This window comes from Oncorhynchus mykiss, chromosome 18, assembly GCF_013265735.2.
Source record: "Oncorhynchus mykiss isolate Arlee chromosome 18, USDA_OmykA_1.1, whole genome shotgun sequence".
Taxonomy (NCBI): Eukaryota; Metazoa; Chordata; class Actinopteri; order Salmoniformes; family Salmonidae; genus Oncorhynchus; species Oncorhynchus mykiss.
The window spans coordinates 54,841,689-54,866,511 of record NC_048582.1 but is presented as its reverse complement, the minus strand read 5'-3'; the positions used below and the strand labels follow the sequence as shown (position 1 = coordinate 54,866,511).

Below are 24,823 nucleotides of genomic sequence, written 5' to 3'. Positions count from 1 at the left end.
GGGAAGCTTGGTTTGATATGAGGCAAGGGCAATCCAGGACTCTCTCTCTAGCATTCCAGCGTTTCAATAGGAATTACAATATTCGTTATTGCCTGGATGATTGATATAAATATATGCTTACATATGTGCGTTTTGTAGGCAAAACCCTGGAATAATGAAGTCTTAGGTGAGGTACCATACATTCGCCCCAAGGCCAACTGGTGTAAAATTAAACATGACACTTTTCTCTCTCTTTCTCTATCTATCTATCTCTCTCTCTCTCTCTTGCTCTGTCTCTCTCTCTTTCTTTCCTAAATGTTTTCATTTCAACTGTGCCAAGTTGGAAAGCTCTGCCTGTGTTACATAAACTCAACCTAGATCAGCGTAGAGGTCAGAGGAGACAGAGAGGAGACAGAGAGAGAGAGGAGAAAGAGAGAGAGAGCGAGAGAGAGAGAGGGGAAGAGAGAGAGAGAGAGAGAGGAAGAGAGGATAAAATATAGAGGAATAAAGGGATAAGAGTGGTAAAGAATTAATGGGATTAAACCTGTATGATCATCAAAAGGAAAGCTCTCTTCTTTTCATACAGTCCTATTGAGAGAGGAAGAACAAAAGATCGTGAGGAAATTGGAACCAGAGGGATGGCAGCTTAGCAGCGAGCATCCAAAAAGCTGGGAAGAAAGAGAAAGAGGAAAAATAGAAACAACGTATCAGACGGGTTGGCCTCTGCAGCTCTAGCCAAACCATGGCTGTACCAGAGCTCACTCCTTATCTTACCTTTGACACATACTTCAGTCAGACACTGCATGATAACTTGTGATACGTTTTCATATAGCATGCACAGTTTCAATATTCTTTATTCTAACATATGGAGACAAAAAGGCAGCTTCTCAAATGGCACCATATGATATAATTACATATTAGAACATTACAAATATGTAATTTAATAGGATCTCTGTGCACTCTATTCCCTGTACGAAAAAGGATGCCATTTTGGAAGCACACAAAATACCCTTCAAACACTGAACACTAATGAGTTGTTCCTAATTGTGTGACCTGACCAGAACAAACTCAGGGCCCTACATTAGGTCCACCAGGCTTTGAGGCCTGTGGGTTTGGAGTGGGTCTGTATCAGACTGTGGCCAACACTGAGACACATGAATACGGATGAAATCAAAACATCATTATCTGCTTTTTTCCATCAAAAACACATTTCCACAAAGGTCAACATATTTTGTGTTTTTTGATGGACAATCATCTCCGTCAACAAATGTCTCCCATTTTTAAACCATTGGCTCAATTGTTAATTTTTAGACACAAAATCTCTCTCTAGCCGACTGGTTGTACACTTAGTCGCCACAGTAAGATGATGATTCATCTCCCAAAATGCCTTGCAGGTGGAACTGTGTAGATTTCTGTTGGTTTTAGAACATAGCTACAGGCGTACGAATAAGCAACGCTTGTTCATAACAAATGAATAAGTAAATATGACAGAGAAAACAGTCTCAGCAATGATTTATTTCTCACAGAAATAAAGGTGTGAATTTTGTACCATGTGGTTTAGATGAGCAACTCTCTCACTGTTTATTAGAAAAGCTCTGCAGGAAGTTAGTGTAAAAAAGAAAGCCATGTAGAAGGGGCGATTCTTCTTTTAAATCATGTTACCAATGTACAGGGACAGACAGGGACCAGAAATCGGCCTGGGCATTTCTAACACACTGGCCCATTTGTGTCCTTGAGGCCGAGTTATTGGCCAAATAATGATAATTGGGTGGAAAACCCCCAATTTAGACCGGCCTACTGGCCTAAGGATGGCCAAGGCTATCTGTCATTCGCCTGAACTGCTATTTGGACAGTCGGTCTCTGCCTATGTACTCCAACAGTCAACTCAGACGGTGACATCAGACATGCCTCTTCCCTCCACTTCCCTGCCAACTGTCTGAAATTCCGGGTCTGGGATTCCTTACGGAAACAAGCTGTTCCATGTCTTAGTGCATCCTCTCCTTCCCCGAAACACACAGAGCGTCTTCCGGAATACTGTCCATGCACTTGTCATCTCCCACCTCTCTCCACTGTCCAGACACGAGACACGCTCCGGAAAAGTCAGGAAAACCAGGGATGCTTCAAGCCTACCTCACTTGAGAGAATGAGAGAACACTTTCCGTCATGCAAGCATCTGCAGCGTTCCCAGAGCTTGCCTGATATTCCCAGTGTTCCAATATTCCCAAAGGTGGGATCTTTTTCATATCTCTTTCATTTGACTCACCTCACTCTCTTTGGCAAGACTTGACAGAATGAGAAACAGAGGCAGAGATGAGGAGAGAAATCAAGAGTCATGGAGAAGAGAGACAAAAAGAAGGTGGGATAGACAGGGTGGGATAGACAGGGTAGGATAGACAGGTTGGGATAGACAGGGTGGGATAAACAGGGTAGGATAGGCATGGTGGGATAGATAGGGTGGGATAGATAGGGTGGGATAGACAGGGTGGGATAGACAGGGTAGGATGGCATGGTGGGATAGATATGGTGGAATAGACATGGTGGGATAGACAGGGTGGGATAGACAGGGTAGGATAGACAGGGTGGAATATATAGGGTGAGATAGACAGGGTAGGATAGACAGGGTGGAATATATAGGTTGGGATAGACAGAGTAGGATAGACAGGGTGGAATATATAGGGTGGGATAGACAGGGTAGGCTAGGCATGGTGGGATAGACAGGGTGGAATAGATAGGGTGGGATAGACAAGGTGGAATAGACAGGGTAGGATAGGCATGGTGGGATAGACAGGGTGGGATAGACAGGGTGGGATAGACATGGTGGAATAGATAGGGTGGGATAGACAGGGTGGAATAGACAGGGTGGGATAGACAGGGTGGAATAGATAGGGTGGGATAGACAAGGTGGAATAGACAGGGTATGATAGGCATGGTGGAATAGACAGGGTGGAATAGACAGGATGGAATAGATAGGGTGGGATAGACAGGGTGGAATAGACAGTGGAATAGATAGGGTGGGATAGACAGGGTGGAATAGACAGGGTGGAATAGACAGGACGGAATAGACAGGGTGGGATAGACAGGGTAGGATAGGCATGGTGGGATAGACAGGGTGGAATAGATAGGGTGGGATAGACAGGGTGGAATAGACAGTGTGGGATAGACAGGGGGGAATACAGTGCCTTGCGAAAGTATTCGGCCCCCTTGAACTTTGCGACCTTTTGCCACATTTCAGGCTTCAAACATAAAGATATAAAACTGTATTTTTTTGTGAAACAAGTGGGACACAATCATGAAGTGGAATGACATTTATTGGATATTTCAAACTTTTTTAACAAATGAAAAACTGAAAAATTGGGCGCGCAAAATCATTCAGCCCCCTTAAGTTAATACTTTGTAGCGCCACCTTTTGCTGCGATTACAGCTGTAAGTCGCTTGGGGTATGTCTATCAGTTTTGCACATTGAGAGACTGACATTTTTTCCCATTCCTCCTTGCAAAACAGCTAGAGCTCAGTGAGGTTGGATGGAGAGCATTTGTGAACAGCAGTTTTCAGTTCTTTCCACAGATTCTCGATTGGATTCAGGTCTGGACTTTGACTTGGCCATTCTAACACCTGGATATGTTTATTTTTTAACCATTCCATTGTAGATTTTGCTTTATGTATTGGATCATTGTCTTGTTGGAAGACAAATCTCCATCCCAGTCTCAGGTCTTTTGCAGACTCCATCAGGTTTTCTTCCAGAATGGTCCTGTATTTGGCTCTATCCATCTTCCCATCAATTTTAACCATCTTCCCTGTCCCTGCTGAAGAAAAGCAGGCCCAAACCATGATGCTGCCACCACCATGTTTGACAGTGGGGATGGTGTGTTCAGTGTGATGAGCTGTGTTGCTTTTACGCCAAACATAACGTTTTGCATTGTTGCCAAAAAGTTCAATTTTGGTTTCATCTGACCATAGCACCATCTTCCACATGTTTGGTGTGTCTCCCAGGTGGCTTGTGGCAAACTTTAAACGACACTTTTTATGGATATCTTTAAGAAATGGCTTTCTTCTTGCCACTCTTCAATAAAGGCCAGATTTGTGCAATATACGACTGATTGTTGTCCTATGAACAGAGTCTCCCACCTCAGCTGTAGATCTCTGCAGTTCATCCAGAGTGATCATTGGCCTCTTGGCTGCATCTCTGATCAGTCTTCTCCTTGTATGAGCTGAAAGTTTAGAGGGACGGCCAGGTCTTGGTAGATTTGCAGTGGTCTGATACTCCTTCCATTTCAATATTATTGCTTGCACAGTGCTCCTTGGGATGTTTAAAGCTTGGGAAATATTTTTGTATCCAAATCCTGCTTTAAACTTCTTCACAACAGTATCTCGGACCTGCCTGGTGTGTTCCTTGTTCTTCATGATGCTCTCTGCGCTTTTAACGGACCTCTGAGACTATCACAGTGCAGGTGCATTTATACGGAGACTTGATTACACACAGGTGGATTGTATTTATCATCATTAGTCATTTAGGTCAACATTGGATCATTCAGAGATCCTCACTGAACTTCTGGAGAGAGTTTGCTGCACTGAAAGTAAAGGGGCTGAATAGTTTTGCACGCCCAATTTTTCAGTTTTTGATTTGTTAAAAAAGTTTGAAATATCCAATAAATGTCATTCCACTTCATGATTGTGTCCCACTTGTTGTTGATTCTTCACAAAAAAATACAGTTTTATATCTTTATGTTTGAAGCCTGAAATGTGGCAAAAGGTCGCAAAGTTCAAGGGGGCCGAATACTTTCGCAAGGCACTGTAGATAGGTTGGGATAGACAAGGTGGAATAGACAAGACGGAATAGATAGGGTGGGATAGACAGGGTGGAATAGACAGGATGGAATAGATAGGGTGGGATAGACAGGGTGGAATAGACAGGGTGGAATAGACAGGGTGGAATAGACAGGATGCAATAGATAGGGTGGGATAGACAGGGTGGAATAGATAGGGTGGAATAGACAGGACGGAATAGATAGGGTGGGATAGACAGGGTGGAATAGACAGGACAGAATAGATAGGGTAGGATAGACAGGGTGGGATAGACAGGGTGGGATAGACAGGGTGGAATAGACAGGGTGGAATAGACAGGGTGGAATAGACAGGGTGTGATAGACAGGGTGGAATAGACAGGGTGGGATAGACAGGGTGGAATAGACAGGGTGGAATAGACAGGGTGTGATAGACAGGGTGGAATAGACAGGGTGGAATAGAGAGGGTGGAATAGATAGGGTGGGATAGACAAGACGTGATAGATATAAAATGGAGGGTGGTGGAGGAAGGATGGGCTATTCAATAATATAGGCCAGCACAGTGACATCCATGTGCTGGCGAGGCCTTTTCTTTCATAGCATGTTGTTCTCCATGTGTTTCCTATAAAGACCCTGTGGAAGTTTAGCCAGTTTAAAGCAGATCGGGGTGCATCGTCTCAGGTCTGCAACATTTTCTGCTTGTTTGTCCGGGGCTGTCATAGTAAAGTTTTATTGAAAAATAGAGTGAGCTACGTGAAGAATTAAGTGTGTAACGCGTGAACAAATTGTGTGTGTGGGATATGAATGATGGGGCGTCTCTCTCAATCCTGCATGTGTTTCTCTGTGCTGTTTAACAAGCATAAGACATACAGCCACAGAGACAGAGAGAGAGAGAGAGAGAGAGAGAAGGGGGGAGATACTCTTATCTCAGATACACAGTTCTTACCCTGAGCTTTACAGACTCCAACGACCGAAGATAAAGTGATGTAACACATCTGATTGTTGCTCGGGTCAGAGAGTGAGGACAGGAGTGTGTGTGCGCTCCTGTGTCCTGAGTGCAAGTCTGTGAGCACAATCCTGTGTCCTGAGTGCAAGTCTGTGCTCCTGTGTCCTGAGTGCAAGTCTGTGAGCATGCTCCTGTACACTGAGTGCAAGTCTGTGCTCCTGTGTCCTGAGTGCAAGTCTGTGAGCACGCTCCTGTGTCCTATGTGTGTGTGTGCTCCTGTGTCTTGAATGTGTGCGCTCTCCTGTCTGTCTCTGTGTGTGTGTGTGTGTGTGTGTGTGTGTGTGTGTGTGTGTGTGTGTGTGTGTACACACACGCTCCTAAATTCCTGGGCGCATGTGGAAGAGTGATACAGGTTTTCTCACAGCAACAGTCCACAGTATCCCAGCTGTATATCCCCCTGGTACACGGCTCTAATTCTGCCAAGTGATTTACATGGAACGTCTGCACAAAACCATTTCCTCCCTGCTCGCCATCCAATACACACATTATAGAACTACAAAATGTATATATGTGTGGGTGTAAACTGGAGCAAGAGCTCTTCAGAGGACGAGGGGCTTACTTCACACTGACAGTCCTCACAGTGTGTCCATTTTCCACTGTTTATCCTCTCTAACGTCTCCGATTCCAGGCGGGAGAGTGGATATAGGATTTATTTAGTTAGTAATGAAGGATAGCCCCTTCCCTGAAGGTTGGAAAGCACACATTGATTGTATCAAACCTATTTTGAACTATCTACAGTATTTTGGAATATTGTAGAATAAATATCGGTCTTTGATTCTCATTATGTGCAGAGTAACCTTCTCACCTACATATTCAAACCTCATCCCTATCTTTCAATAATAATAAAAACATGAATCAAAGCTATAGGTAAAAGCTGCCTTTATAAGCTTTACCATTAAAATCATAAGCTTTACCATTAAAGGGGTTAACAGAAATTGATCTTAGATCAGTGTCTAAGGGGAAACTCTTAAAATGAGTGACCTGCAGAGGGAATGTTTTTGGAGTGAGACAGTGTTGGGGAATGCAATGCCCACAGTGACCTCTGGTGGTTTCTGTCAGTATGAACACCACAGAACAATACATTTGTGTGTGTGTGTGTATGGCCAGCCATGTGTGCTCTGCTGTGATTGACGAGGTGAGTGATTTGCCTCAACAAGCGATTGTGTTGGTGACTCCTGGATGATGTCAGTTACGGGCAGAATGGACCTCTGGTCTTTAATGACAACCTGCCCTGCTAGCCCTGTCCAAACACCCCGTCCACTCATTCACTCACACACAAATACCCCTGTTCCAGACAGCCTGTTATTAAGTGCCTGTTCCTAAAACATGGCTGTCAGACACACACACACACACATCCTGACTGTTTCCATGAAGCCTGAACAAACATCTGAGCCTTTAGGTCTGTGTAATTGTTGTTTGACTGGACTAAGCAGCTCCAGAGGAATAACTGCCTCAGTGCACTGGGGAAGGGTGTGACACTTCATTACGTGTGAAGAGACCTGCAGCAGGTTAACATGGAACACAGATCCTACTATGTACCCTCATGGACGCACACATCCAACATGTGTGTTTTCTACCAGCTTTAGCTGTAATATGTAATTAATAAAACTTAACAGATTGACGTATCAGCCTACTTAAATGAACATACATGTGGCTGTATCTTTTTTATGTATTTAATGCATAGACAACAAATAAACATATTATACACAGACATTAACAGAACCTCTGATCTTATATTTAAAAAACTAAATGTCAAAACAAAACTTATCATGTCAAAATCTGGTCCACCGTGTACAACACAATTGACTTGGTAGTGAAACCATCACATTCCATTCAGTGATCTAAATTGATTAAATGAACAGAATTTAAAATCAAAAACATTTCCATTTGTAATGGGCCAGGAGCTTTTCCTGACTACTTTCACTAGACAAAAAGCCTAGACAATATCTAAGGGACAACGTTTTTCTCAGAAATTAACATGTGATGAAGTGGCCAAGGAGTTCCTCATCCCAGGAGCAGAGATTAAAGGGGAAAGGTCAGGGGTCATATGAGCAGACAGTAAAGGTCAAGGATCATAGTTCAGCAGAAGTCCTTCCATAAACCAAACGGTGCATCTCAAAGGCCAAGTCCTCTCCTTCCCTGAGTTGAACCCTCCTCTATCTATCCATTATCTTTACACGGTGCAGATGAAGGGAAGGAGACAAGGAGAGGAAGATAGAATACGTTTGAGACACACCCAAGGACTTAATTTCCTTGTCTCCATTCTTTCAGTGAAGGGTTACCCAATACCTCTTTCTCGCCCTCTCTCTCCGTACCCCCCTGAGTGACATCAGATTCAGGATGGATGGAGAGCGAGAGGAGAGGTAGAGGTTTCTCTCTCTCACTCACGCTCTGTGTGTTTCTCTCACTCATCCCCGGCCGGTAGGTTCTCTTCCATCCTCTTGATGAACTTCATGCGGATCTCTGTGACATTGTCTCCTCTCAGGGTGTCCTGAGAAAACTTCACATCCACTGCCATCTGCACCTTATAGGGGGAAGAGAGAGAAGGAGATATTAGAAAACGTCACATCCACTGCCATCTGCACCTTGGGGAGAGGAGGTATTAGAAATGAAGGGGGAAATAGAGAACTATTCTCATGACACATGAACATAACATAACAAATCACGCAAATATAATTTTCACACTACCGTGCTCTGATATTTTTATATATCAGGCTCGGTTAGGCTTGTCTCAGTAGTGTGAAAAGGCCTAAAGAAGCTCTATCTTTACCATCTCCAGAGCTCCTCGGAGTACCCCACACAGCAGGTTGGAGTAGACCAAGGAGCTGTGGTTGTCAGGCAGCTCTACAAAGTCCACTAGGGGGTTACTCTCCAGGATGAGGGAGAACTCGTCTCCCGCCGGGCTCCAGTTGGTCACACTGGGGGTGATGCCCAGGTACATCTTAAACGCCACCTGTTGAAATACACATACAATCACACAATGCTGTTGATGTTACTGTTACAATGGTGTTACATGTGCTGTGTTCATAATGGAACAGAGACCATCACTCCCTTACAAGATTAATCACTGAATGCCGACACTTACACTTTATATTGAGAGAGGGTTGAACAAGCCAGGGTGTGTACAATCTTTCCTTACCAAGAATTCCCCCTTGTTGAGATAATCAGCGATCAAGTCACTGGTTGTTAGCCAATATCAAAGACTGCTAGCGAGAGCTGCCCTGTCGTGCAGTCGCGTCGCTGAAATCTGCATAAACTGGGAACATTTTCAACTGGTCTCTAGCTCCGTCATCCAGGGCCTGGTGTCCCAAAATCATCTTAAGGTTAAGTTCCTCGTTAGAACCTTTGTGGGGACATCGTTACATCAAAACGATCATTAGTAAAGTTGCACTTGAAAACACTCTTTATTTACCGACTGCCTCAGACCACTCGTAGAACAGCTAAGTGCATTGTTAGATGCTTTGATTGCCCTTCCACACCACTTTATACACAGAAGATCTCTGCTTAACATAGAATCAAGCTGTTTCTCTGCGACCGCCGATAACTTCGTAACGCAGTCGACTACAAATACAAAGTTGCCAATGTCTTTGAACAAGCGAAGGATAAAGAGAGGATTCAAATGAAAAACGAGATGACTATGGGCTACATAATCATTAGAATAAGCCGCCTCAATATTTGCAGCCATAAGCTGTATCTCTACGAGCTGATCCGTGGTCAGTATTTTGGATCTTCGGCCGTTGTAGGAACGATGCATTGTTAAAACCCTTCTAAGGCTAAGTTGCATTGCTATCGGGAAACCGGGCCCAGAGTGCTAAGTTGCTGTGTGTCTACATGAACATGTCCGGTCACTGATAGCTAGGTTGCTCATTATCTCGGCAAGTCTGAACAGCAGTTGAGGCTTACAGTTTATCATCTAGACCAATATTCCATACTACTGCCTTCCATATAACTGAACCATAGGCCTACAATGCAAGATTACACCTGTGAAACAACTTAGCAGAACTGTTAGAACAGACAGTTAATTGCATTTCAACCACAAGATGGGAGAAGTGGTTTTGTGCTTAAAGTCTACAGTGGTTTGGTATCGGGCCTGCTGTTCAACAGTTTACCAATGTAATGTACAGCAGACTACTGTCTGACCACATAGTCACAGGCACAAGCGTGTGTGTGGTGTCATCCCTTCAGTGTGAACTAATATATTTGGCCGAGGGGTTGGGTTTCACCCTAGGTGTAGGTTGACCGTGCGACTCAGACTACCGTATAGCAAAGACAAAAAGCAGTGGGGAACATGAGCCCACACACACACACACAGGGGCTGGGGCTAGTTGGCTTTGCGGTGACATAGCTGGGATGCTTCCCTACCTGCGTGAGTGCAGAGAAATGAAAAGCAGTAGAGAGGATCTATGAAAGCTCAGAAACTATGCAGACTACTGCAGGTTGGAGTTCAAATTCCAGTCGCCAACTCTCTCGCTCTCTAACTCACTCACAGTCAACCTCATTCTCTCCCTCCCTCTTTTTACCAGCTCTCTCCCTCTCCCAGATCTCAATCTCTCTCGCTCTTCTTCCTTGTCCCTCTCTTTCTTTCTCTCCCTGTCCTTTCTCTCTTCATCTCGCTCTTCCCCCTCTCCTCTCTCCTTTCTGGGAGCGTTCCAAGGACACGCTCTGATTGGCTCGGGGACGTCCCCACTACCTTAGCAATGACATCGGCTGTTTCTCGGAAATCCTGACACCTCCCAACGCTGGAGCGTGCCAAGAAGTCCTCGATGAGACGCACTCCGATATTGTATCCCCTGGAAAAAAACAAAAGAGTGGGGAAAGAGTGAGTAAAGGAGAATGAGTGCTAAATGCTATACAAATCAAATCAAATGTTATTTGTCACATACACATGTTTAGCAGATGTTTTTGCGGGTGAAGCGAAATGTTTGTGTTTCTAGCTCCAACAGTGCAGTAATATCTAACAATTCACACAACCTAAAGGTAAAATAATGGAATGAAGTATATACTGCAACTATAATGCAGTATATACACATGAGTTGAGTAAAGCAAAAATATGTAAAAATTATTAAAAGTGACCACTTCAGAGCAGAGATTCCACATCTCCGGTAAAGATTTCAGACATGTACACTGGCTTAGTCAGACCTCAACACAGAGCTGAAAGAAAGAGGGAGATATAGAGAGCAATAGAGAAGCATCTGGACCCTAAAGGAGTCAGATGAGATCATCACCCGAATGAACCATATTTGGGGCAGACCATGCTACAGTAGGTATATTAGTTAAGCCAAGAGCAGAATACCTTCACAGGCCATATCACACAAGCCCCATCTCTCAGCCTCTCAGCCTCAAAAGATTACTTTGCCATTTTATTACTTTGGAAAAGTTAACTACACCTTTAAAGGTTTCTAAGCCAGCATAGACCTTTACTAGACAGCACAATTATTCACAATGGGTACACCACCACCCTTTTCCCCCTTTCAAATTGATTTTCATTTGTCTGTTCCTCAAAAGAGGAGGGGATGGAGCCAGTAAATTCCAGGAGACGGTTGGAAAGCGAAGAAGACTCCTAACATGGATGTGTGAAAGGTGATTACTGCCCTGGTTGTGGACCACCTGTTACATCTCTCACACACACATTAAATCACTAGTCTACTGGTGTCAAGTTTTAGAGGGATGGAGAATTTGCCAGTGTGGTGTAGGTTGATGGGAAACATCAGAGGCAGAAAGCGCTAGCACCACGTTGTCCATTTGCAGAGTAAAGGATAAACTGAAAATGAAACACAGAGGAGTGGCAGAATTTACAGGTTAAGATCAAAACAGTGCACTTCTCTCTCTCTCACACACGCCTCAATTGTTCTCCTTGTTTCCTTTCATTGATCACGTATAAGTGCGAGAGAGTTAGTTTGTTGAGAAGAGACTCACATCTTATCCAGCTGTTTGTTGACCTCCTCGTCATTCTCATAGTCCTTACACAGCTGGGTTACCAGGGCCCCGTATGTCAGTGTGAACAACTCTGCGTTCTACAAGAGAGGAAGAGAGAGACAGGAAAAGAAAGGGAGAAATAAAAACTTAACTGTCAGCACCCCCTGGTGTAACAAGTTCAAAACAACAGACATCTTTTATTGATTCAAAGACAGTGAATCATTTATTGTATTGCAGATGCAGCACTTTCATAAATTAATCCAGCCTGACTAAATTATGTAGACTTGGTTCAGGTACCTACCATAAAGACAAGTACCAATATCATACGGCATATTATGACTTTACAAATGCCATCCATGCCAGGGTAATAGTTAATATGCTTAGCAAATGCAAAAGGTAGCTACGCCTGAATAGTCCCTTTTTTTGTAACACTTACTGTCATTTTGGTAGCTAGCTAATTTGCAGTGACTGAGCGTGTCTGCCATCTCACTAGCTAGCTAATGAAATACTAGCTAGCAGGGTAGCTTCCTGTATTTGTTATTCATTGATTTCTCACGTAATATCTAAATTGCACTACAGCCAAGCTAATATGTCCTTAATACCTTATCAAAACACGCATTATCAGATTAACATAACGTGTTTTTGGAGGTTAATAAAAGGCAGCTTGTCGTCTAAATTAGCCACCTAGCGTTAGCTTGTTTACTAACTACCTAGCATTCATTGAGTAGCCCGAATGCTAAGCAGAACGCGACTTCTTACCATCTTTTTGCTGTCTGTGGTTCGGTTGGATTGCCTTGACATAGTGTATTGGGTTACAGGCTTGTAAAGATGACTGGGTATTTATCCTTTATTTATTTGTTTATTTGAAAGCGGTCCCCGTGATCTATTTTCTGTATCAGCTGTCAAACACCCAACTTCCTGAACACAAGCTGGAACCGGAAGCAGGGGAGGGTTGTGGAAAATAGCAGCACCATTATCATCATCTGGAATACATTTTCTGCCTGTGGTGAAAAAATAAGTAGCTAGCAAAACACAAAGAAATCTCGACGTTCATACCTCTCAAAATGTCTAAACTGGCATTGTTCAATGTGTATATAACTGAACGGCTAACAGCGGTGGCTGTGGAGATAGCCGGGGTGGTAGAGAGAACAATAACAGAATACCAGGAAGAAATCTCTCGTTCAAAGGAGGAGAACGAACGTCTTCGACGGCTGCTGGATTTCAAACTGCACAGAACAGGTTTGTTTCGATTTAAATCAAACGAATCGGGTGGTTAGTTACTGATGTAAAGACCCACTACTTGCAATGTTGTACTTGAATTCGCTAACTTGAATCAGCAGTATTTGGGGATTTATCCAACTGTAAACTAACTAGCTAAACATACTGTAAACAAAACCAATTGTATTGCATGAGTTTCAAAGGCGAATCCCAAGACCCTATCAACCAAGTCCAGGGCCTTTAATTATGATCGAGGTGCGAGTCCCTTCACAGTGAGCAAAATGATGTTGAAAATGCTTATTCTATACGTCTTTTCCAGACATCGAAATAGGTCAAACATTTGTTATGAATGAAAGTTGAAAATATGTATTCTCCGGATGTTAAACACTTAACGTAATTTTCCTGGAGAAAGACTTAATTTACGGACGTTGAAAACACATATTTTAAAAAGGTTGAAAATACATTTTACAGACGTTGAAAATACTTTTTTTTAATATAATTGTTTCTAGAGCCAGCTTTTAAATGCATGCATTCACTTATATCCACTTCATTTTTTCTTAACGCTTTTTAAACACTGAAATCAAACATGGAAACTATTGCTACAACTTCATGTGTGCTAGCGCATAAAAATAATTAAAATGCGCACCACTACAAATCCCTGCATTAGCATGTTTCTGTAAGCTGATACATCATGACAAAATACATAATATTACTGTCCTGCTAATATGCTTGGACCTTGTAGGCTATACTGCCTAGAAAAAAACCCATAACTGATTCAAATGGTTGCCCAATCAGGCAGGCAAGATCAAGTCCAGTAGTGCAAAAAAGGTATTAGGTGAACAATAGTTAAGTAAAGGAATAAAACAACAGTAAAAAGACAGGCTATATACAGTAGTGAGGCTATAAAAGTAGCAAGGCTACATACAGACACTGGTTAGTCAGGCTGATTGAGGTAGTATGTACATGTAGATATGGTTAAAGTGACTATGCATATATGATGAACAGAGAGTAGCAGTAGCGTAAAAGAGGGGTTGGCGAGTGGTGGGACACAATGCAGATAGCCTGGTTAGCCAATGTGCGGGAGCACTGGTTGGTCGGCCCAATGATGTAGTATGTACATGAATGTATAGTTAAAGTGACTATATGATAAACAGAGAGTAGCAGCAGCATAAAAGAGGGGGGAGGCACACAATGCAAATGGTCCGGGTAGCCATTTGATTACCTGTTCAGGAGTCTTATGGCTTGGGGGTAAAAACTGTTGAGAAGCCTTTTTATCCTAGACTTGGCACTCCAGTACCACTTGCCATGCGGTAGAAGAGAGAACAGTCTATGGCTAGGGTCTTTAACAATTTTTAGGACCTTACTCTGACACTGCCTGGTGTAGAGGTCCTGGATGGCAGGCAGCTTAGCCCCAGTGATGTACTGGGCCGTATTTACTACCCTCTGTAGTGCCTTGCGGTCAGAGGCAGAGCAATTGCCGTACCAGGCAGTGATGCAACCAGTCAGGATGCTCTCGATGTTGCAGCTGTATAACCTTTTTGAGGATCTCAGGACCCATGCCAAATCTTTTTAGTTTCCTGAGGGGGAATAGGTTTTGTCATGCCCTCTTCACGACTGTCTTTGTGTGCTTGGACCATGTTAGTTTGTTGGTGATGTGGACACCAAGGAACTTGAAGCTCTCAACCTGCAGCCCTGTCGATGAGAATGAGGGCGTGCTTGATCCTCCTTTTCCTGTAATCTCCTTAGTCTTGGTTACGTTGAGGGATAGGTTGTTATTCTGGCACCACACAGTCAGGTCTCTGACCTCCCTATAGGCTGTCTCATCGTCGCCAGTGATCAGGACTACCACTGTTGTGTCATCTGCAAACGTCATGATGGTGTTGGAGTCATGCCTGGCTATGCAGTCGTGGGTGAACAGGGAGTACAGGAGGGGACTGAGCACGCACCCCTGAGGGGCCCCTGTGTTGAGGATCAGCGTGGCGGATGTGTTGTTACCTACCCTTACCACCTATGGGCGGCCTGTCAGGAAGTTGCAGAGTGAGGTGTTTAGTCCCAGGGTCCTTAGCTTAGTGATGAGCTTTGAGGGTACTATGGTGTTGAACACTGAGCTGTAGTCAATGAATAGCATTCTCACATAGGTGTTCCTTTTGTCCAGGTGTGAAAGGGCAGTGTGGAGTGCAATAGAGATTGCATCATCTGTGGTTCTGTTGGTGCAGTATGCAAATTGGAGTGGGTCTAGAGTTTCTGGCATAATGGTGTTTATGTGAGCCATGACCAGCCTTTCAAAGCATTACATGGCTACAGACGTGAGTGCTACGGGTCGGTAGTCAGGCAGGGAGCCTAGTGGTTAGAGCGTTGGTCCAGTAAACGAAAGGTTGTCGTTCTGCCCCTGAACAAGGCAGTTAACCCACTGTTCATAGGACGTCATTTTAAATAAGAATTTGTTCTTAACTGTCTTGCCTAGTTAAATAAAATAATTAATAAAAATAGTCATTTAGTTAGGTTACCTTAGTTACCCTGCCTCATCTGACGAGCATCGGAGCCGGTGTGGTACGATTCGATCTTAGTCCTGTATTGACGCATTGCCTGTTTGATGGTTTGTCGGAGGGCATAGCGGGATTTCTTATAAGCTTCCCGCTCCTTGAAAGCGGCAGCTCTACCTTTTAGCTCAGTGCGAATGTTGCCTGTAATCCATGGCTTGGTTGGGGTATGTATGTACAGTCTCTGTGGGGACGACGTCATCAATTCACTTATTGATGTAGCCGGTGACTGATGTAGTGTACTCCTCAATGCCATCGGAGGAATCCCGGAACATGCTCCAGTCTGTGCTAGCAAAACAGTCCTGTAGTGTAGCATCTGCATCATCTGACCACTTCCGTATTGAGCGAGTCACTGGTGCTTCCTGCTTTAATCTTTGCTTATAGGCAGGAATCAGGAGGATAGAATTCTGGTCAGATTTGCCAAATGGAGGGTGAGGGAGAGCTTTGTACTCGTCTCTGTGTGTGGAGTAAAGGTGGTCCAGAGTTTTTTTTATTTTTAAAAAAAAATAAAAAAAAATTCTCCTCTGGTTGCACATTTAACATGCTGATAGAAATGAGGTGAAACTGATTTAAGTTTCCCTGCATTAAAGTCCCCGGCCTCTAGAAGTGCTGCCTCTGGATGAGTGTTTTCCTGTTTGCTTATGGCGGTATACAGCTCATTCAGTGTGGTTTTAGTGCCAGCATCGGTCTGTTGTGGTATGTAGTAGAGGTCGACCGATTAATCGAAATGGCCGATAAATTAGGGACGATTTCAAGTTGTCATAACAATCTGTAATCTGCATTTTTGGACACCGATTGTGGCCGATTACATTGCACTCCACGAGGAGACTGCGTGGCAGGCTGACTACCTGTTATGCTAGTGCAGCAAGAAGCCAAGGTAAGTTGCTAGCTAGCATTACAACTATCTTATCTTATCAGTCTTAACATAATCACTAGTTAACTACACATGGTTGATGATATTACTAGTTTATTTAGCTTGTCCTACGTTGCATATAATCGATGCGGTGCCTGTTAATTTCTCATCGAATCACAGCCTACTTCGCCAAACGGGTGATGATTTAACAAGCGCATTCGCGAAAAAAGCACTGTCGTTGCACCAATGTGTACCTAACAATAAATATCAATGCCTTTCTTTAAAATCAATACACAAGTATATATTTTAAAACCTGCATATTTAGTTAATATTGCCTGCTAACATTAATTTATTTTTACTAGGGAAATTGTGTCACTTCTCTTGCGTTCCGTGCAAGCAGAGTCAGGGTATATGCAGCAGTTTGGGCCGCCTGGCTCGTTGTGAACTGTGTGAAGACCATTTCTTCCTAACAAAGACCGTAATTAATTTTCCAGAATTGTACATAATTATGATATAACATTGAAGGTTGTGCAATGTAACAGCAATATTTATACTTAGGGATGCCACCCATTAGATAACATACGGAATGGTTCCGTATTTCACTGAAAGAATAAAGGTTTTGTTTTTGAAATTATAGTTTCCGGATTTGACCATATTAATGACTCAAGGCTTATATTTGCGTGTGTTATTATGTTATAATTAAGTCTGTGATTTGATATTTGATAGAGAAGTCTGACTGAGCGGTGGTAGGCAGCAGCAGGCTCTTTAGCATTCATTCAAACAGCACTTTCGTGCATTTACCAGCAGCTCTTCATTGTGCTTCAAGCATTGAGCTGTTTATGACTTCAAGCCTATCAACTCCCAAGGTTAGGCTAGTGTAACTGATGTGAAATGGCTAGCTAGTTAGCGGGGTGTGCGCTAATAGCGTTTCAATCGGTGACGTCACTCGCTCGGAGACCTTGAAGTAGTTGTTCCCCTTGCTCTGCAAGGGCCGCGGCTTTTGTGGAGCGATGGGTAACGATGCTTCGAGGGTGGCTGTTGTCAATGTGTTCCTGGTTCGAACCCAGGTAGGGGCGAGGAGAGGGACGGAAGCTATACTGTTACACTGGCAATACTATAGTGCCTATAAGAACAACCAATAGTTAAATGTATATGAAATGCAAATGGTATAGAGAGAAATAGTCTTATAATTCCTATAATAACTACAACCTAAAACTTCTTACCTGGGAATATTGAAGACCCATGTTAAAAGGAACCACCAGCTTTCATATATTCTGAGCAAGGAACTTAAACGTTAGCTTTTTTACATGGCACATATTGCACTTTTACTTTCTTCTCCAACACTTTGTTTTTGCATTATTTAAACCAAATTGAACATGTTTCATTATTTATTTGAGGCTACATTTATTTATTTTATTTATGTATTATATTAAGTTAAAATAAAAGTGTTCATTCAGAATTGTTGTAATTGTCATTATTACAAATAAATAAATCGGATGATTTAATCGGTATCGGCTTTTTTGGTCCTCCAATAATCGGTATCGGTGTTGAAAAATCATAATTGGTCGACCTCTAGTATGTAGACAGCTAATATGCATAGCCCCCAGCCCCCCCCCCCCCGTGTCTTACCAAAGGCTGCTGTTCTATCCTGCCGATAGTGTATAACACGCCAGCTGTATGTTATTAATGTTGTCGTTCAGGCACGACTCTGTGAAACATAAGATATTACAGTTTTTAATGTCCTGTTGGTAGGATATACGTGCTTTCAGTTTATTTTCCAGCGATTGAACGTTAGCTAGCAGTACGGAGGGCAAAAGCAGATTAGCCATCTCTTTCCGCAAAATCTGTTTCCGTCTCAAGCGAATGACAGGGATGTGTAACTGTTTGGGTGTTTGGAGTAAATCCTTCCCGTCCGACTCATTAAAGAAAAACTCTTCGTCCATTTTGAGGTGAGTAATCGCTGTTCTGATGTCCAGAAGCTCTTTTCGGTCATAAGAGACGGTAGCAGCAACATTATGTACAAAATAAGTTACGAACAACGCGAGAAAGAAACAAATAGCATGGTTTGTTAAAGAGCCAGTAAAACAGCAGCCACCCTCTCCGGCACCATCAGAACGGCCGACACCATATGAGTGGCCTGCTAATCTACCTTTCTGGACCTTTCTGAATAATGGCTGGAATGGAGTCAATGGAATGGTATCAAACATATGGTGATCGTCCTCCCCTCAGCAGCCTCCACTGGAATAGACCCACACTGATCCAAATGGTTGCATAATCAGGTCTAGGCTGTTGGCCTATGCAGTTATATCGGCATGAAACAAAACACTAGGTTCGAGTGAGCAGTTATTCAAATGAGCCTACATTATTATGTTTGAGTCATTTCTGAGTCATTTCACAGATTCTCTTATCCAGGGCGACTTACGGTAGTGATACATTTTCATACTTTATGGTACATCATTGCAGTTTACATCCTATGGACACTGCACTGTTGTGGATGTAGCCCAGGTATAATAATTTCCTTGTCTAAAAACCTAGGCCTAATCAATAGTGGAGCTTTGCATGCCCGGGGACCACAGAGCACAACCTAGAGGAACGGACTACAGATCTGCCATTTCAAAATCTGTTCATTTATTTTTCTTGCACTTAGTCAGGTAAATATTTGGCCTATAACCCTAATATTTAGCTAATAAATGACCTAATATCTAGCTAATATTTAGCTTCATACTACACATCACCAGCCTCTCTCTTCCAGCTGTTGCCATGCGCAACAGACTATAGGCTACACATGCCTCTCCACAAAAAGCCTCTTTTTGTGAAATCCCAGGAAAAGCTATAGGCTACAAAAGCGACAGGACATTTATTTCTATACTTTTTTTCTACTAGGCCTTATAGCCTATTCGGGGAAAGAAGCAGGCTTGCTCTTGTTAATTGCTGAAAATATAACGAATAGTTGCACAGGACAGTGAAGCACAGTGAAAAAGAAGACCCACAGGAATTGGCAACCATTATCAAAATGGAAATCCCTTGCAAACCACAATGACATGCTGTAAAAGATGCACAGGCTAAATGGCATTTGTTGTTGAATTGCTACATTTAAATACAAGTTAATGTAGTCCTAATGAAAATAATACAGTAAGTATTATTTCCAGTTGTTACTATGACAAGGAACACACCCTGAAAGCACAGAATGGTCTGAACCAGTATTTGTTTGATAGAGACCTCATGAATGGTCTTGGTACCACCTTATTAATAGTAAACGTGCAGTAGGGTGCCTTGATCAGTTGATTGACCGGTGTAGTGTGACTGCTCACCGTTTTATAGTTATGTAGCCTATAGTTAGTTTATTGTTATAGTTATTGGCTTGGTGGATGGCCCGGGCCTTAACTCTGACACAACTAACATTATTATTACAACAGAACTCGCCTACTAGTAAGTCTAGCTAACGTTAGCGAACTTTAATGAAATAAAATTATACTTATAGTTGTTTACTTGGCTTTAATACTCTGTAAATTGACTCTTTTTCAAATAATTTACCCTGGCAAGTTTAGGGAAGTAAAGCGGAAGTCGAATCCATCACTTCCTTTGTTTGGATGTTCCCATATTAATATTAGAAAATGAGGTGTATACATGTCAATGAAGAAAGCATTATGTCACATTCAACATTTTATTTTAATCCACTTAAAATAGGGAAACTGACCAAACTGAAGACTGCAGTATGGCCGCTATAATGTTCAAAGTAATCCAACCTACAGAATAAACCCACAGACCACTTCAACTACAATAACATTCTTAGCAATGGTTACATAAATTTTTTTCTTGCTATGACTGTGATATGTTGTTTATCTGCCTTATCTGCCTTAGTTTAATGCACTGACAGTAAGTTGCTTTCGATAAGAGCGTCTGCTGAATGACCAAAATGTTTTTTTCTAAACGAGTACACATTTGGTCGGTCCGGATCAGACCAAAGCCTAGACGTCTATGATTCGTTCAGTTGTGTTTCACACGTTGTAGCAGCACAGTTCAGTAGAGTACAGTAAAGTAGAGTTTAATTCAGTAGAGTACATTGTACTATACTTTACTGTGCTCTACTGTATTGTACTGTACCATAATTGTATTTACTGTAATGTATTGTACTCTGCTGTACTGTGCTGTCAACTTGTGAAACATAGATGTCTATGATTGGTTCAGATTTAGACGGGCTGGTCCGTGGACATTGAAATCAAGTCCGGGACCCAAAAAAGACATTTAGAAGACGTGGGCGTCAGTCCATGCTTACTGGGTTGTTAGTGCTCAATGATACATTTTGTAACATGGAAAGCTGGATAGCTTTTACTGTCTTGCACATTGGTAAGGCTAGCAGCAAATAAAGTAGCTATCTGACATTTGCTGTTGTAGCTAGCATGTTGAATAATGCAAGCGAGATAATTGAGTCATGAAAATTGTGTCCTGGACTTGAGTACTACAACACTGGATAGGCCTATGTTATTTACATAAATTGTTCAAATATGTATTGATTGGGCCTCCTGAGTGGCACAGCTGTCTAAGGCATCACTACAGACCCGGGTTCAATCCCCTGCTGTGTCGCAGCCGACCACAACCAGGAGACCCATGAGGCGGCCCACAATTGGCCCTGCATCGTCCGGCCGGGATGTCTTTGTCCCATCTTGCACTAGCCACTCGTGTGGCGGGCCGGGCACATGCAGTGTGTCAAGAAGCAGTACGGCTTGGCAGGGTCGTGTTTCAGAGGAAGAATGGCTCCTTGACCTTCGCCTCTCCTGAAACCTGTACGGGAGTTGCAGCGATGGGACAAGACTGTAGCTACCAATTTGTATATCACGAAATTGGGGAGATAAAAGTGGTAAAAAGTAAATAAATAAAATACTAATGTGTATTGATCACATATTTATCCCTTTCCCCACTTTTTTTCTAGACCCCCAGCAGCTCACGCTCCCAGTCTCTGAAGAGGAGGTTCCCCCTGCGCGGCAGCATGGTGAGCAGAAGTGGGGCCCCAATCTGGGGCAGAAGGACCCAGAGTCAACACAGATTAAAGATGAACAAGAGGAAATCGGGACAAATCAGGAGGAAGAGCTTGAAAGGCTAGAATCTGATACCAACGACTCCATATTCACTGTCTGTGAGGAGAGAGACAGTAACCCACCTTATCCGCCCTATCAAATGGATTTCTCAAGCCACACTTTCGAGAGCAAAGAGGATGATGTGTTATGCATCCTCATTCCTAAAGAGATCAAAACTGAGCCTGATGGAGAGGACTACACAGTATCAGAAGCAACCAGTGCCTCTCAGTCCCTATCAGAAGGATATCTAGGCTGTTCTGCAGCTCAGAGTGAAAACAGCGGAAGTGACAACGAGGTGGAGAGTGGGGGACAACCGTCAGGGTCAAAGCCACTGGAATCATCCAGAAAATGGGCAAAGAAAGAACTAAGCTTCCATACCGTTGCTGGGGGCAGGGCGACCACAAATGCTTCTCCTTATTGTTGCAAGTTGTGTGGAAGTACATTTGTGTACATTGGTCCTTTAGTTAACCATGTGAAAAATGTGCACACAAAGCATACGAAAATGTGTGGTGTGTGTGAAGAAGTCTTTGAGTCCATGGCAAGTCTGACAGATCACCTGCAAACCCACATAAAAGCAACGCGTACTTGTAATGTTTGTGGCAAATGCTTCCCTAGTGATGCTAATCTGAGAACACACATGGTGTCTCACACAGGAGAGAAACAGTATCAATGCAAAGAATGTGGGAAATGCTTCAAAACTAAGGGATATATGAAATTGCATATGAGACTGCACACTGGGGAGAAACCATTTCAGTGCAAAGAATGTGGAGAAAGTTTCACTTGTAATGGATACTTGAAAGCACATATGAAGTTCCACACAGGGGAGAAATCATATCGGTGTAAGGACTGTGGGCAAGACTTTGACCAGAAGACACAACTGGAAACGCATATGTGGACTCACAGAGGTGAGAAACCACATGGTTGCAAGCAGTGTCCCAAAAGCTTCAAGCGCAAGGAAGAACTGACCAGACACACAGCGGTTCACACAGGAGAGAGACCTTTCAAGTGCACTGTTTGTGGACATTGCTTTGCCACCCCAGGCAACCTGACACAACACCTGACCACTCACTCCGGAGAGAAACCGTATCGGTGCAAATTCTGTGGCAGATGCTTTAGAAATAATCCGTTACTTAAAAGTCACCTGAGGAACCGGCACAAATTTCATGAAAGTGCCTGATTCTCAGAAGATGATTTAAAGGACAAGTTACGTTTTTTACAACCAAATCTCGATTTTTGATGTAAATAGCATGTTCTTGAAGAGTGCAGACACCTTTTTTGTGATTTTGCACAAGTCATTTCCCTTATCCAGCTGTTCCATTTTCTGTGTAGCCTGCTGCTACATAACTGCCAAAATAAAGGAAACACCAACATAAAGCATCTTAATATGGCATTGGGCCACCACGAGCCGCCAGAACAGCTTCTATACTCTTTGGCAGAGATTCTACAAGTGTCTGGAACTTCCTGTGTGGAAGCACCCCATGCTTTCAATATCAAATTTTATTGGTCACATACACATTTAGCAGATGTTATTGCGGGTGTAGCGAAATGATTGTGCTCTTACCTCCAACAGTGCAGTAGTATCTAAAAAATGATTCACAACAATACACACATCTAAAAGTTAAATCATGGAATGTATAAATATTAGATCGAGCAATGTAGGCGTGGCATTGACTAAAATACAATATAATAGAATACAGTATACATATGAGAGAGTAAAGCAGTATGTAAACGTTATTAAAGTGACAAGTGTTTCATTATTGAAGGGGCCAGTGATTCCAAGTCTATATAGAGCAGCAGCCTCTAAGATGAAGGCTTGCGTAACCAGGTGGAAGCCGGCTAGTGATGGACTGAAAAACAGCTAATATCAGGTCCCAGCTTTGATGCACCTGTACTGACCTCGTCTTCTGGATGATAGCGGGGTGAACAGGCCGTGGCTCAGGTGGTTGATGTCTTTGAATATCTTTTTGGCCTTCCTGGGTGCTGTAGGTGTCCTGGAGGGCAGGTAGTTTGCCCCTTGTGATGCGTTGGGCAGAGCACACCACCCTCTGGAGAGCCCTGCGGTTGTGGGTGGTGCAGTTGCCCTACCAGGCGTTGATACAGCCCAACGGGATGCTCTCAATTATGCATCTATAAAAGTTTGATAGTTTTAGGTGCCAAGACAAAATTCTTCAGGCACCCCTTTCCCTGCACCCCTTTCCCAGGGCCCTCACCTCCTCCCTTTATACTTTGCATCTCTTGTTTACTCAATACGTTCCTTTATTTTGGCAGTTACATGTAGAATGGACAGAGGTATTGCTGGAGTCGCAACAAAATGTTGCGGATAAAGTTCTGAATGACACAATATCTAAAGACCTAATAAAATGACATATTTGTTCATGTTTTTCAGGGCCCTCATACTACACAATGGGGAAGTGATTTGCTGTTTAGTGTAAGTTTCTCAAAAACATGTGAAATCACAAAAAAGGTTTCCTGGACCCTTCTATAACATGCCATTTACATCAAAAAGAGTGATTTGGTTCTAAAAAAAAGGAAACTTCTCCTTTAAGTTTAAAATAGATACTGTCTTTTGGTTGGTGGTGCATTGGAACATACTGTACAATATAATCTATAAAACAATGTAGTAGATGCTCTCTGTCAGGCTATGCCTTCAGTCAGAGTTGTGAATACTAATCTGCTTTTTACTATTAAATAAAGGCCTTCTATATATATTCCCATGAGAGCACACTATTTTCATTTTTGTGAAGAATAACACATTTTTAACTTACAAAACTGTCCCTGTACATTCTTTATATAAATAAAAATGGGTTCAGGGGGATGTAAATGTTTTGCATATTATATGGATGCTACAGAGTACAATGAACCTTCTATTGGGATACGATGTACGGTTGTTGTTTTATTTACAGTCCATTAGATAGGAGTATGCACAGGCACAAAAACATTTTGAAGGTAGACTCTGTGAAATGTTGCCATGAGCAGCACTGCAGATTTTGGGGTGAGTGAGATGCACAACTTCACTTTCACTCAGTATGTGTGCAGGACCAAAACAGCGGAGAAGTTGCGCTTCAATGCTATTGTTGTGGAAATTGACCTACTATGCTGCTGTTTACTTTCAGCATCTACATCAGGAATGGGCAACTCCAGTCCTCGGGAGCCTGATTAGTGTCACACTTTTGTCCCAGCTAACACATCTGACTCCAATAATCAACTAATCATGATTTTCAGGTTACAATGCAATTTGTTTAATCCGCTGTGTTTGCTAGGGATGGGGGAAAAGTGTGACACCCCTCCAGCACCCAATGATTGGAGTTGCCCATCTCAGATCTATGGTGTCTTCTTCTGAGGTTTAACAGCGGTTAGCATCCAATTTGTTGCATTACCGCCACCTACTAGCCTGGAGTACAACTCCCTTATACTTTACTTGAAAAGAAAAATGTACTAAATAAATACCCTACCAT

General features: G+C 42.8%; 2 protein-coding genes across 2 annotated transcripts; one reads left to right on the top strand and one right to left on the bottom strand.

Annotated features, from left to right (window-relative positions):
* Positions 1-7,433: 7,433 nt before the first annotated feature.
* tppc3 (Trafficking protein particle complex subunit 3) lies at positions 7,434-12,606 on the bottom strand. Its single transcript, NM_001165097.2, is given in 5 exon segments — positions 7,434-8,290; positions 8,537-8,719; positions 10,457-10,556; positions 11,683-11,780; positions 12,442-12,606. Coding segments are annotated over 5 exon segments (543 nt in total). The 5' UTR covers positions 12,484-12,606; the 3' UTR covers positions 7,434-8,170.
* A 61-nt stretch (positions 12,607-12,667) lies between these two features.
* Positions 12,668-24,078, top strand: LOC118941190 (zinc finger protein OZF-like). The gene is made up of 2 exons (XM_036953300.1): positions 12,668-12,921; positions 21,224-24,078. Exons 1-2 carry the CDS (start codon positions 12,747-12,749, stop codon positions 22,543-22,545), a joined length of 1,497 nt encoding a protein of 498 aa, XP_036809195.1. The 5' UTR covers positions 12,668-12,746; the 3' UTR covers positions 22,546-24,078.
* Positions 24,079-24,823: the final 745 nt, after the last annotated feature.

Coding starts and splice junctions, on each gene's coding strand:
- LOC118941190 (XM_036953300.1), top strand. CDS start 12,747: ATGTCTAAACTGGCATTGTTCAATGTGTATATAACTGAACGGCTAACA. Junction 12,922..21,223: donor TTTCAAACTGCACAGAACAG/GTTTGTTTCGAT, acceptor CTTTTTTTCTAG/ACCCCCAGCAGCTCACGCTC.